This window comes from Jaculus jaculus, chromosome 1 (genome assembly GCF_020740685.1).
Source record: "Jaculus jaculus isolate mJacJac1 chromosome 1, mJacJac1.mat.Y.cur, whole genome shotgun sequence".
Classification (NCBI taxonomy): Eukaryota; Metazoa; Chordata; class Mammalia; order Rodentia; family Dipodidae; genus Jaculus; species Jaculus jaculus.
Genome location: NC_059102.1, coordinates 260,960,765 through 260,975,745, shown reverse-complemented (window position 1 = coordinate 260,975,745; position 14,981 = coordinate 260,960,765). Strand labels below are relative to the sequence as shown.

Here is a 14,981-nt window from a genome sequence, read left to right as displayed (position 1 = left end):
GTATATGTGTATACACACACACACACACATACATACATAGATGCATGTATCACCTTGTATATCTGGCTTACATGGATACTGGGTCCTTAGGCTTCACAGGCACACACCTTAACCGCTAAGCCTTTTCTCCAGCCCAACTCTCTTCTATTTTGATGTCATGTTTTTGCCCTTCTCCATCATCCATGACAACATGACGGGCCCAGTATCATGCAGGTCAATGACAGCCATGGTGTCCTAAGCACCAGCCCCTCGGCGCCTGGAAGACAGCATTCCAAAGCGCCCGCCCCATCCTTTGGCTCTCACATCCTTCCCACTGTCTTTTCTGTAGTGGCCCCTGAGCCTTGGAGGGTGTGATAAGCTTCATTTAATGCTGAACACTCAACTCTCACTTTTTCTTGGCACATTAGTGAGTTTTGAGTCTTTCCAGTAAAACTGTGGGGTTTTCTTTTTGTCTCATATCATCCTTTTTAAAATTTAATTCTAATTTTAATTTTTTTGTTCATTTTTATTTATTTATTTGAGAGCAACAGACAGAGAGAGAAAGAAGCGGCTAGAGAGAGACAGAGAGAGAGGGAGAGAGAGAGAGAATGGGCACACCAGGGCCTCTAGCCACTGCAAACGAACTCCAGACACGTGCACCCCCTTGTGCATCTGGATAACGTGGGTCCTGGGGAACTGAGCCTTGAACCGGGGTCCTTAGGCTTCACAGGCAAGCGCTCAACCGCTAAGCCATCTCTCCAGCCCTTAATTTTATTTTTGAGACAGCCTTACTGTATAGCCCAGACTAGCTTCACACTCATGGTCCCCCTGTCACAGCCTCCACAGATGGTCCAACAGAGCACCAGCACACCCACTTAGATATTATGTTTTCTGACTTTTGGTGGAACATTCTACACTGCCCTGTGTGGCCCTCATCCATCATGATTATCTTTTTTTTAAGATTTATTTTTATTTATTAGACAGTGAGAAGGGTCATGCCAGGGCTTCTGGCCACTGCAAACAAACTCCAGACACATGCACCACCATGTGCATCTGGCTTGCGTGGGACCTGGAGAATCAAGCCTGGGTCCTCAGGCTTCCCAGGCATGTGCATTAACCACTAAGCCATCTCTCCATCCCCATCATGATTGTCTCATAAGAAGTTCTTCTTCCTAACTAACTCGAGGCTCTCTTGCTGAGCTTGTGTACGCTGTGTGCTCAACAAGCGCAAACAGGAGATCAGCAGGCAGGAGCGAGAAGTCTGCTCGGTCGAGGCTGTTGGATGCTGCTCCCCACATTGCCATCGCTTGCCTCTCTTCCTCTGTGGCAGGCCCAGTGTCCTCCATAATTGAGCAGAGATTTTTTTAAGTGTCTTTTCCATAGTCACCAGCTTAAAAGGAGCAGAACCAGATCTAAACCCATGCCTTAACCCCAAGGCCCAGATGTCTTTCTGCCAAATGACCCACTCTGGGTTTTTGCCAGATGTTAAGCCATCAGCCCCAACACCAAAGTAGCTGCCACAGATTGGGCCTGGCACAGCTGGGCTCCAGCATGACAGGCTGTGCCTGTGAACTGGGGAGGTGAGGCTGGGCAGAGAGGCTTGTTCTGGCCCTGGGCTTGTGCGACTCAGCCCAACCTCTGAACCAACAGGGATTCCCTCACTCTGAAGGGAATCACACGGAAAAGCCAGCCTCTGGTGACTCCCCCTCTGTGGGGCGAGGACTCTGTGACACTGAGCAGTTGCTGCTGCTCCTGTCACTTGTGCTTATAACCAGGTCAACAGGGGCAGCAGAGAACATGAGGACCTGGCTAGAGCAGGCACGTGTGCCCACCCTGCCCCAGGCCAGGGGGACTTGCTGCGCTCTTTATGAGCACTGTTTCAGAGCCGCCCTTACGCCCAAGCTCCTCCTCCATGGCTCCCAGGCATGGCCAAGCAGGGCACAGACAGCCTTGCCATCCACTTTGGATTCAGATGATATGATTAAGGGGTAGAGGAGCAGAGCCCGTCCTCTGGTGCACTTCAGTTGGTGAAATACAAATGGAGTGTGCATTTCTAAGAGGAGACTGGGAATACCATGAGGGAAGAAAAGGAATAGCTGACTAGATTTTTAAAAACTTACTGGCTGTCCCTCAATTATGGTGCTCACACACAGAACAAAAACCCGCAGAGGGAGCTGAGTAGCCACCACGCAGGACCATGAATATCAGCCTTGGCTGGGAACGGCACTCATGGCGGGCGTGGTCCCAGCAGACCCAGTGGGCCTGGGCCTTTGCATTCTCTCAGGTCACCAGGCAGCTGTGCCTAGCCAGGACTGGGTCTGTTGGCATGGAGGTGTAGTGATTGGGTAGAAGTTTACCACTAAGTGAGGGGCGAGGCTCTGAGGTTCACCAGGAGTCTATCCCCCAGCCCCAACATACAGTCTGCCCGGCCCTGTTGTCCACAGCTTCCACTGGACTCGTAACAGCAGGTTCTTCAACATTGCCAAGGACCCACGGGTGTCCATGCGGAGAAGGTCTGGGACCCTAGTGATTGACTTCCGCAGTGGCGGGCGGCCTGAAGAATATGAAGGGGAATACCAGTGCTTTGCCCGAAACAAATTTGGCACAGCACTGAGCAACCGGATCCGCCTGCAGGTGTCCAGTGAGTGCCCACATGGGGGTGGTTCTGGTACCAGCTCCTGGGCAGATCGGGGTGGGTGGGAGCCACTGCCTTCCATGAATCTTCCTCACCCCAGAAAAGTCTTCAGAAAGGGAGTTTCCAGACCAGTCTGGTCTAAGCTCACTGGCCAATCTGGGTACCGGATGAGGGGAGAGGAGAGGGCAGCTGAAGATGAGCCACCCCTGTGACAAAAGGGCCTCCCTCCTTTCTGTTCCCTCCTCCCGAGGACTGCCCTGCCTGCCCTCTCTCTTGCCTCCCTCGTCCTCCAGTTTCTTCTTCTCTCAAGCCTGCACAGCCCCAGCCATCCATCTCATTTTGCCCCCTCCCCTCTGTCTCTTTCTCCCCAGAATCTCCCCTGTGGCCCAAGGAAAACCTGGATCCCGTCGTGGTTCAAGAAGGGGCCCCTTTGACCCTGCAGTGCAACCCCCCACCTGGCCTGCCATCCCCCGTCATCTTCTGGATGAGCAGCTGTAAGTGGGGAAACGTGAGCTCACAGAGGTCCGATCCCAGGGGCTGTAGCAGATAGGTGAATGAGATGTCTCCTCCCAAGCTGGGACATCCGACTTGTGGGAGGCCGATTCCCAGTAGCCACATGCCTGAGAACACAGCTCTGCAGAGAGGCTGCTGTCGCTGTGTGGTCTTGAGCAAGTTGCTACATACCTCTGGGCCTCTGATTCCTCTTCCTGAAAAAAAAAAAATAGAGAATTGCCACTATATTGATGGAATTATTATAAGGATAAATGATTCGGTGCATCCAAAGGGCTTAGAGCTGGGCCATACACACAGGACATTCTTGGGTGTTTGTGCTCATGGAGGTATAAAAGAACACAAGGAAAATCAGGAGAATGTGTGTTTTCAGGGGCCAATTGAAGGCAGTTGAAACCAAGCCTTCTCTTTGACCTTTAGTCAATCTGGTTTTACTCCAATTTCTACTTCTAGGAGGACAGAGGGTAAAGAGGAGAATGACGACTTTGCCAGGTGGGAGGGGAGGTCGTGTGTGGAGCAGGGGCCAGGCAACATTGAGAGACTGTTCTGGTTCAGTCGTGGACCAAGGCTCATTTAGCCTGTCTGGAAGAAGCTCAGTGTTATCCACACTTTCAATGAAATCACAAGGGGAGCATGGTGAAGGTGAGCAAAGGCTCTCCTTATCTCTTTCTCCTTCTCTCTCTTTACCTATCTGTTTCTATCTCCTTGGCTTTCCTTCCCCCTCCCTTCCTCCCCTCCTGTCTACCTCGGCCGTCCCTTCTTCACCCCTCCCTTCCCTGTCCATCCATCCATCCATCTGCCCACCCATCAACCTGCATATCCATCTACTTACCTTCCTGTCATCCTTCCATCTGTCCATCCCTAAATTATTCTCCAGTCTGCTTCCAGTGAGACTGTGCCAGGGAAGCGTTACTGAGAGCTGTGCTGTGGGGAGATTGGCTTTGCGCATAGCCATTGTCCCTCTTTTCCCTCATCACATTTGTGAGGAAGGCTGTCTGGCCACAGGCTGGGTTGGCTTGCTCGCGCTCAGGTCAGACTCTCTCCCCCCACCCGTCACATCACATTTGACACCCGGTGATGTGTCCATGGCCCACCTTCTCTCCGACATCTCCCCAACCCAGGCGACCCTCAGCTTTTTTCTGGCTTATAATACCCATAAGCTTTTTTCTGGTTTATAATACCCATAATTGGCGTCCCCACTGTTCTGTCCATTCACATGTTTAGAGCCCTTCTAGCTTCTCCCTCACCTGGAGACAAGTCTAGACTCCCTTTCCTGGCATAGTACCCTTCTTGGCCTGGTCCTTTTGTCTCTCCAGCCTTTTTCCTGCCCCTTCCTTCCTGCACCCCTCTGCTCCTGACTAGGCCACATCCTCTCAGCTGTTAGCACACTTTAACTGCTTCCTAGAAACCTTGAATGTCGTCTGGCTCTTTTACCTGACACAGACACAGAGCCTTCAGGGACCAACTCAGGGCCCCTGGAGGATGAGGCTCTTCTATAGTCTATGGCAGTTTATGGCCTCGTAGGCCTGTTCTCTGCACCAAATTATGGTTACTTATTTACTTATTGTCTCTCCTGCCAGGCTAGGGATCTGATGAACTGTCTTTTTTGTTCATCTCTTTTGCCAATACACATCTCCTGTGGCCTGGTACATAGTAGGCCCTCAACAGATCTCTGAGGAGTAGCAAACTCTTTTTCAACAGTTAGCATCATTGACGTGATGATTTAAGAAATGATTGTCAGGGCGCGGGGAAGGTGGCTCAGAGGATAAAAAACATTTCCAATGCAAGCATGAGGACCTGAGTTCGATTCCCAGCACCCACAGAAAAAGCTAGGCATGGCCACACATCACTGTAACCCAGTCCTGAAGGGTGTGGCGGTAGGAGAATTTGGGGTTTGCTGGATAGCCAGTCTGACTGAAAACAGCAGCTCCAAGTTTAGTGAGAGACTCCATCTGAGAGACACAAAGTGGAAAAACTACAATTCTGGCCTCCTCCTGTGTGGACATCTACACACACACATACATACATGCATACATAAAATTTTCAGACTATTTACTTATTTATTAGAGATAGATAAAGAAGCATAAGGAAGATAAAGAGAGAGAGAGAGAATGGGCACCCCAGGGCCTCCAGCCACTGCAAATGAACTCCAGACACATGTGCCACCTTGTGCCTCTGGCTTATGTGGGGTCCTAGAGAACTGAGCCTGGGTCCTTTGGCTTTGCAGGCAAGTACGTTAATTGCTAAGCCATCTCTCCAGCCCACAAGTAAAAAGAAAGATAATGATGCTAACTTCATCCTCAGCCTTGCTGCAGAGTTGAGAGTATTAGAAAAAAATGCTGGCAAGTGCCTGGCCCCCACCTGGCCTTCTGAAATGTCCGAGCCTCAGGGCTGTTGTGATGATCATCACTGACATCACCCTTCTCCTTCTCAACAGCCATGGAGCCCATCACCCAGGACAAACGTGTCTCCCAAGGCCATAACGGGGACCTGTACTTCTCTAACGTCATGCTGCAGGACATGCAGACCGACTACAGCTGCAACGCGCGCTTCCACTTCACTCACACCATCCAGCAAAAGAACCCCTTCACCCTCAAGGTCCTCACCAGTAAGTGCGGGTCCTGCCCATGCCTGGGGACTGGAGGAGGCAGCTCCTGAGCCCATGCAGCTCACGTGCCCGCAGCTGGCTCACAGCCTCTCTGGAATCATTGTCCCTGAGCCACTGCCGCCGCCTTATCCAGTGTCCCTCGATGCAAAAACATTATGTCAAACATGGTCCTAAGCTAAGCCGGTACTTCTCAAGCTGTGGTGGGAAACAGTCACCCCCCCAAGGCCCAGGCTCTGCCTTGCCTGGATATATCCCCGGGCCTCCTGGAGCCTCAGTTGTCATTCGGGTGCTCCCACTTTAAATAATCATCAGGCGTCCTCTCGTGTACTTACTGCCTTTACTTCTAGACACTAATTATTCTTTGTTTCTAGAAGAAAGCCAGAACGTACACTAGTAGAATGAGCGGACACAGCAGAGTGAATTGCATTTGGTTCTGTCATATTCACTCGCTGAAGCGCATGGGACTGCTGTGTCTGCAAGCTACAGATCTGTTTTACTTTGTGTGTTTTTGGCTTTTATTCCCCGAGTCTCTTTGGCGAATACAAAAGCAAGTGAGAATCTCCTGGCCCGTTCCAGGGCTGATGGTCCTTACTTAGAAACACAGGGACAGGCCAGCCGGAAGCTTGGACTACAGTCTCTTTAGCCTGCTCGGGGCATTGCCAGCTGTCTGCGGTGGCTTTCACCATGCATGTGTGCCATGGCTGGAGGAAGCCGAGCTGACTCGTGCTGTGGACATCACTGTCGGTGTTGTAGGAGGGAAGAATTGTCCATAGGCCACCAGCATCACAGTACTGGCAGTGTCTACAGGTCTGGCTTCCCGAGGACCAAGAGGAAGGAGCCAGCAGTACCCTGAGGGGTCTCGTGGGAAGGGGTTTGGGTGCGCTCACCTTGCATCCGTCACAGGGAGCCCCCGTCACTCCGTGCTGCTGACAGGGCAGGCGCGCTGCGGAGTCAACACAGCTGCGTCTCTTTCTGCTGTCACAGAGGGATCCGTGAGGAAGCAGATTCCTCCTTTCTTCCTTTTTTCTTCCCATTTCCTTCCTTTCCTTTACTGCCTTCGTCTGTTCTTCCTTGCTTTCTTTTCTCTCTTGCTAATCTTTTCCTTTGAACTCCTTTGCCCTTCCTCTGACCACCTGTTTCTTGCCAGCAGTGTCCCTTACCCTTACCTGCTGTTCCCAGTGACTGCTGGCTCCCATGATGTGACATGCACCCACACGATCTTCCTAAACACAGACGTGATCCCTGCCTGTTGCTGCAGAGTGACCCAGGTTCCCCCCAACCCCCCACCGCCCTGCTGGCTCCTTCCCTGGTTCTCTGACCCCGACCCGGGGATCCCTGGAAAAGAAAGTTGGTTGGACTGCTGTGTCTACTCAGTGTGCCTCAGGTGACTGCCTGCCAGCTGGCTGAGCTGGAAGGACAGTGTGGTCTGCCCAGAACCTCCGAGTGGCCTCAGTGGCCAAGAGAGCTGGTAATGAGGATGAACCAGTATGAGAAACAGACTTGTTTCAAGAGAACAGTTGATCCTTCATGTTACCACCTGGAGAGGGTGATGGTAAAAGCCAGCCTTTCCAAGGCCTGGGCTGGGTGACCTCTGTCCTGGGCTGAGGATGGAGGATATAGGGACGAATGAAGCACTAAGTTTCGATGATATTTAGACACTGAACTTTTCAGAACCACCCTTTCTTCTACCAGGGAATGTAAGGGATGCTTATTTCTGCCTCATTTCTGAGTCCCCTGTTCATTGGAAATTCTTTCCTCCAAATGACAAGAAACCCTCCTGGTGACTGGAACAGAGCCCTGCTGGCTTCCTGGAGTTCTCCCAGGGGCAGCTTTGTCTGGAAACAAGTTCTGAGCATCTGAGCCAGCCTAGAATTGGGCACAGTTGCTTAAAATAGCTCAGTTGGGATCTCTTGACTTTCCTGTCTAGAAAGGACACAGGTTTTTGCTTGTACCTTCAGAACCAGGTCCGGGGTGGGAGGCCAAACAGTCTGCCCACAGTTTGCCATTTGGGAATAAATCAATCATATCATTATTTTTTATTAATTTCTTATTTATTATTTTTATTTACTTATTTATTTATTTGAGAATGACAAAGAGAAAAAGAGGCAGAGAGAGAGGGAGAGAGAGAGAGAGAGAGAGAATAGGCGCACAAGGGCCTCCAGCCACTGCAAACCAACTCCAGATGCATGCTCCCCCCTGTGCATCTGGCCTATGTGGGTACTGGGGAATTGAGCCTCCAATTGGGGTCCTTAGGCTTCACAGGCAAGTGTTTAACCACTAAGCAATCTCTCCAGCCCCTCATGTCATTATTTTTTATTAACTGCCTCGATGGAAAGGAATAAGGATATATATTACAAAATGCAGGGCAATCTCAATATTTTTTGTTGTTGTTGTTTTTCAAGGTAGGGTCTCACTGTAGCCCAGACTGACCTGAAACTCACTATGTGGTCTCAGGGTGGCCTCGAATTCACAGCGATCCTTCTAACTCTGCTTCTAGAGTGCTGGGATTAAAGGCATGCACTTAGTGGTTAAGGCACTTGCCTATGAAGCCAAGGGACCCAGGTTCAATTCCCCAGGACCCACGTAAAGCCAGATAAACAAGGTGGCACATGTGCTGGAGTTCATTTGCAGAGGCTGAAGGCCCTGGTTGAGGTAGGAGGATTGCTGTGAGCTCAAGGCCACCACTGGATTACAGAGTGAGTTCCAGGTCAGCCTTGGCTAGAGTGAGACCCTGCCTCAAAAAAAAAAAAAAATTAATAATGAGGGCTGAAGAGATGGCTTAGCAGTTAAGGTTCTTGGCTGCAAAGCCTAAGGATCCATGTTCAATTCTCCAGATCCCACGTAAGCCAGACACAGAAGGTGACACAAACACACAAGGTCACATATGCATACAAGATGGCCTATGCATCTGGAGTCTGATTGCAGTAGCTGGAGGCCCTGGCATGCCAATTCTCTCTCATACTCTCTCTCCCTCTCATAAAAACATGCAAAAGGGGGGGGGCTGCTGGAGAGATGGCTCAGCAGTTAAAGCGCTTGCCTATAAAGCCTACCAATCCAAGTTCAGTTCCCTAGTACCCAATGTAAAAGCCAGATGTGGTACATGTGTCTAGCAGCTAGAAGCCCTGATGTGTCCATTCTCTCTCTTTCTCTCTCTCTCTCTCTTTCTGTGCCAGATGTGATGGTGCATAACTTTAACTCCAGCACTTGGCAGGCTGAAGTAAGGAGGATCACTGTGAGTTCTAGGCCGGCATGGATTAGAGCAAGACCCTACCTTGAAAATTTTTTTTAAAAAATAGGGCTGGAGAGATGGCTTAGCAGTTAAGGTGCTTGCCTGCAAAGCCTAAGAATGCTTGTTCCAATCTCCAGGTCCCACATAGCCAGATGCAAATGTGACGCAAGCATGCAATGTTGCACATGTTCACAAGGGGCGCACACCTCTGGCATTTGTTCACAACGGCTAAAAGGCCTGGGTTGCCCATTCTCTACCCCCCCCCTCTCTCTCTTTCTCTCTCTCTCTCAATCTCCCTCTGCCTCTTTCTCTCTCTGTCTCTCTCTCTCCCAAAAAAATAAATAAAATAAAGAAAAACAAAAAACAAATGACAAATGGAGTTAGTTGGACGAGAGGGCACCTGTCCTTCTGCCCACACTGTGACAGACTGCTACAATAAGAGGCACTTTGCTGCCTAATAAGAGGGAACAGATTTATAACATCAAATTAGAAGAGATTAGTTGAGAAGAAGGGATCAGGTGAGGGAAGATGTAGGAGGGAGAAAAGGTAGTGTGGTGGGAGGGGTTTGTGATCACTGCATTTCCATTTCTGTATGGAGGTTATCAATAAAAAGTTGAGAAGAAACACAGAGGGACCTTGGTAAGAGGAAAAGGGTCTTCTGTGGCAGACAATGGACTGCATGCTGTACTTCCTCTTCAAGAACAGTCAGAGTCTCCCTGCATCTGTCACTCATGCTCCCAAAGACTCAGAGAGGTCCACTGTGTGTAGGAGTTACTCCCCTGGAAGAGAGAGGCTCACTTACACCTGACGGCTTAGGTGCACACACACAAAAATCAGGGTCCTTTCAACTGTGCACGCCAGCATGCTCCCCAGGAGAAACCAGAAATCGTCCCTTCGAGGCCTAGTCCCACCTCACCTACCCGTGCCACCTGCCCCTTTGTCCCACTGGGGATCAGTTCCCACCTTCTGCCCAGGTATGCCCAAACTGACTTCCCAAGCAGGCGAGGTCTCCACGTTAAGAGGTAGTTCTGAATAATGAAAAATTTCCTGTCAGTGTGAAGCAGATTGGGGGTGCAATTCAACGCCAGGCCCAGAAAAGAACTCACAAACCCTCTTATAATTAGTTGTAACGGGTTTAGATCTGCCTTCAAATATGCAAATGTTTTGGCACTGCATCTGGCCTCCCCTAGGCAGTTGGACTGTGTTCTGGCTGCTGATGGCTGTCTGCTTGGCTTCTAGCCAGTTGCACCCCCTTTCTCCCCCTGGGTACTGTCACAACTTGAACCCTGGAAGGGGGTGGTGGTGGAGAGTACAAGCTGTGTAAAGGCAGTAGTGTGTTTAGGTTCCAAAATGTCTTTTCACTGAGAATTAAATGCCAAGGGTTTTAATGACCCCACATTGGAACGGCAACCACTGATCCCGCTCCTTTATATCTTCATCCTCACGTGGTTCAGAGAACCGAGTCTCCACTGCAGCACAGCCTAGGCTTCTCCTGGGCCAAGGTTAAGACTCAGCCCACTCTCTCACTGTCCTGTCCCAAACTCCTTTTCTGGAACCTCCACCAAGCTCTCCCAACAGAGACCCAGGTCAGATTAGAAGGTGCATGTTGCTGACACTGCCAAGGGGTCCTCTGTCCCCCCCCCAAATCTGTCGGTGACTGTCTTCTCACTGCGCCCTCCCCACGCACCCTGTAGCTTAGCTTCTGCCCAGGTAGGGCTCTGCTGACTTCCACAGAGCTCACTAGCACACCTTTACCTCTAGCTGGCCTGCAGAGGGGTCCTGGGGCCTGGGCTGAAGGTGGGACTGCTACACATGCTGACCCTTACCTCATTCGTTCAGAATATAGAAGGACCGACCAGAATTCAAGCCTAATTCCTTTACTTTAAAAAGAATCTTATCATTGCCTTCTTTTGCAGGATTTAACCTTTTTTTTTCCTTTTGAGCTGCTTTGTGTTGCTTGTTCTTTGCCAAGCGTGCTCCTTTTCCAAACGTGCCATGTCTTTCATTTGCAAACGCCACTGGTGCTCTCCTCGGTTGTGTTACGGCTTTGCATTTGTTTTCTTTCTCCCCATGTGTGCCTCCGTGACTTCTCTGTGGCCCCCTGTTTGCTCACCCTCTTTTGTTTATTGCAGACCACCCCTATAATGACTCGTCCTTAAGAAACCACCCTGACATGTACAGTGGTGAGTCGTGGCGGTAACCTTGGGAGTAACTTCTCCTGTCCTAACCCAGTTTGCCTAACCTGACTGATTCCGTGTCATTAACTCCTGCTGGGGGCAGAGCTGACGGCTGGTCAGGCCAGGTGTTAAAGGCAGACCTCAGGACGCGTCCACTAGGAGGAAGGGAGCCAGTGTGGGGGCTTGAGATGGCTCATGTGCCAGCCTCAACAGGAGGGTGTAACTGGGATAGGGCCTCAGAGAGTTCCCTGGAGGGTTTAGCAGAAGCGTTGCAATCCGTGGTGGGTAGATGGAGAGTGTTTCAGTTACTTTTGCCTAGAAGGAACAACTTAAAGGATGAAGGGTTTACATCGGCTCACAGTTGCAGAGAGTTTTCGTTTATCATAGAGGGAAGGCATAGGAAGTAGCTCTGTGCACGCAACAGGAGGCTATTAACATCACAACAGACCAGGAAGCGGAGGGTAAAGCAGGTTACCCTTCAAAGGCCCACCCTGGTGACCTGCCACCAGCAAGGCCCCACTTCCTAAAGGTTCCACAGGCTCCCAAAAATAGCAACATGAGCTGGGCAAGGAGAGTTTGAAACATGAGCCTATGGGGGATACTTAGGATTCAAACTGTATCAGAGAATGCCTGAGAATAGGTGAGCCACACTAAGGAGGAAACAAGTCTGGTTCTGGATGGCAGTGTAAAAATCACAGAAAGCTTTTAGTTGTCAATTCTTTTGCATTGTCTGGGTGTGAATTGTCCACTTTGTAGGCTAGCCTTGCTTCTCCGGTATACTGCCTTCATAGTTAGGTCCTAGCTCTCTTTATTGAGAAAACGATAGTAAGAGGCCAGCTCCAAGTTCTCTTTCTAGATAAGTGTGAATGACATTGGACCATCCATGGTCCTCAGCCCCTGTTCCTCTTCTGTCCTCTGGCAATGAATGCAAAGCCAGAGTCACCAGCCCCATATGCAAGTCATAGATATCTCTAACTCATCCCACAGCTGCCCATTAAGTCTAATGAATAAGGGAACTGACCATTTCCACACCTGAGCCTCTCCTTCCTGTGACTCAAGTTTGTCCTGTTTTCCCTGCTCAGCAAGGCAGCTGACCCCATCATCAGTTAAGCCTCCGCCACCGAGGCTGCAGCACCCCAAGGGGGTCATTGGGGCTTAGATAAGTAAGAAATATCCATATTGTGATGCACTTATATAAACAATAATTGGTGTCTGGAGTGGGGCATGGGACAAGGGAGGGAGAGACAGAGCTGGAAAAGGCACTAGGCAGGGAGGACAACACTAAGATTCTGCCAAAGTGGTTTGCTGTCCTTGGAAGCAAGGGGCCTTCTTTTTGGATTCTGGGGATTATTTATTTTCGTCATGATGGGACCAACCACTGTCGGGTCAAGAGAGCTGGTATGGAATGTGCCTTTTTTTTTTTTTTTTAATCGAAGGTTACCCAAGTAACCTATTGTAGGAAGTATTCCAGAAGCCATAGTATAGCTGAGCTAGATGATCCCTTAGGGGCCATTTGGCCCAAACTCCTTTCCTTATATAAGACAGTCCATGTGAGGAAACATAGAGTTGTTTCACAGTTGCTGAGTGATTCCAGCCACTTGAACCAGTTGTGCCCAGAGTTCAGTATTATTACAAGAAAATGAACAAGAGTTGTGAGAAACATTCAGTACTATGAAATGAACAGAGTTCACAAGGAGACTGAGCCCCTGGTCCTCAGTCCATAGCAGGGCCTGGCTGATGAGCCTGCTGGAAAGGAGGATATAAAGTCAAAATAAAGCTCATGTCTGACAGTCCCAGAAGGTAAGAAGGGAAGGAAGGAAGGAAGTTCTTCTTGAATGCAGAGAGTTGGACAAAGGGACACCATCAATGACAAATGCCCAGTGTGACATGTCTCTTTTGAAGCAATAGGATGACCCTATCCAGATTTCTTATTTCTGATTTGCACAGTGGGTTGGCATCCTTTGAACATGGGCCAGATGCCTCCTGACCTGCTTAGTGGCAGGGGAAGCCCCTTGGGTTTCATCCAGGCTGGAGAGCAGGTGGTTTATAGTGTAGATTGTCTCAAATCAAATACAGGGTCTGCAACATACCATGGAATGATGCTGAGCAAGTCGTTTAATGCCTGTTTCTTCATTTGCCATATGGCCAGAACACCAACCTCACAGGATGGTTGGAAAGGTTAAAGAGGAGAGTAGTTTGCACATGGTTTCTAGTAGGATACTCGGCACATTATCAATGCTTAATAAATACAAGCCATCATTGGCTTTAAAGGGAAGGGTTTAGTGTGCAGTATATCTTATATAGACCATCTGTCTCTGAAATTATGGGCAGCACAAAGAGCTTGACGAGCCCAGGGCAGAAAGGCAGGCATGCTTACAGGAGGAAAAGCACTCTGCAGTGAGAAGCATTATGACACACTGAAGAAACAAAAGCTGTCCAGGGGCTGGAGAGGTGACTCAGCCTAAAGGCACTTCCTTCAAAGTCTGTAGGTCTGGGTTCGATTCTCCAGTGCCCACATGAAACCAGATACACAAAGTGGCCTATGCATCTGGAGTTCATTTGCAGTGGCAAGAGGACCTGAAGTGTACATACTCAGTCTCTCTGTCTGCCTCTTTCTCTTTGTCTCTCTCACTCTAAGAAACTAAAAATAAATAAATAAATAAATAAGCTGCCCAGATCCAAAGGACTGGGTAAGAAAAAGCTGTGGCTGGCTACTACAGGACAGGTTTGAGTTAGATTTACAAAAGGAATTTGCTAACAGCAAGAGATATCAGATGTTTCTAGACCCAGAGCTTTTCTGGTAATCTGTGTTTTTTGGTCAGCTGTTCCTAAAGCCAGAAAGGTGGGTTGGATGCCAGGAATCCAGCCCCACTTGTCTCTGACTCTAGTTCTGAGAATCGAAGGCAGATGAGTGGTTTGAATGTAGGAGCCAGCTGCCCCCAGCAAGTTGCTTTTGGCAAAAGTCCTCATGTACATCTGATGTATTGAACTGTGTTGTTCTGATGAAAGGCAGCATCGACCTAAGGGAAATGCTAAGCTTGTCAGCACTCTTGACAAAAGTGATGGAAGTGGGCTCATGTCCTGACATCCTCTGGCTGACCCTGGAGACCCATGAACCCCCTCTGAGCCAAAGCTTATAAGAGGCACTCTTCGGCTAGGGGTCATGTGGGTCCATGTAGACAACAATTCCTGGATCCATACAGGTATGGGCTTAGCATCTGGAGTCTAGGGTTGCTTGATGTCAGGCTAGACCCCAACCTGAACATCAGGAACGAATAGAAATGGATGTCCTGGGGCTGGAGAGATGGCTTAGCGGTTAAGCACTTGCCTGTGAAGCCTAAGGACCCTGGTTTGAGGCTCGATTCCCCAGGACCCACGTTAGCCAGATGCATAACGGGGGTGCACATGTCTGGAGTTCCTTTGCAGTGGCTGGAGGCCCTGGCGTGTCCATTCTCTCTCTCTCTCTCTCTCTCTATCTATCTCTATCTCTATCTCTGTCTCTCTCTGCCTCTTTCTGTGTCTGTCACTTTCAAATAAATGAATAAAAATAGACAATAATAATAATAATAAAAGAAATGGATGTCCCCAGGGCAGGCTGATTCTGAATGCTAAACAGCACTGTCCTGTGACCTCTAAAGAGAGGCATTCATCTTTCACCACTAGAGTTTCATCCAGTAGTTATCTTCATCTAGGTAATTACTGGCTCCTGTGTCTCCTTCTCTTGGGAAGGAAATGAGAAATGCTGGCTTCCAATGCCAGTGTCTAGAACCTCCCAAAGTTTTCATACAAATTTCTCTGACACAGCCACTCAGTTTCTTCCTAACCTCCCTTTAGCTCCAGCCT

The 14,981-nt window shown here is 49.5% G+C and overlaps 1 protein-coding gene across 8 annotated transcripts in view; it reads left to right on the top strand.

Annotated features, from left to right (window-relative positions):
• Nfasc (neurofascin) overlaps positions 1–14,981 on the top strand; it is a 200,245-nt gene that overhangs the window by 124,608 nt on the left and 60,656 nt on the right. For all 8 annotated transcript variants that reach the window (XM_004663557.3, XM_045150386.1, XM_045150394.1 and 5 more), the window contains 3 exons: positions 2,424–2,620; positions 2,986–3,108; positions 5,562–5,732. In XM_004663557.3, the coding sequence (XP_004663614.2) occupies positions 2,424–2,620; positions 2,986–3,108; positions 5,562–5,732 (491 nt within the window). The remainder of the gene's footprint in view (positions 1–2,423; positions 2,621–2,985; positions 3,109–5,561; positions 5,733–14,981) is intronic.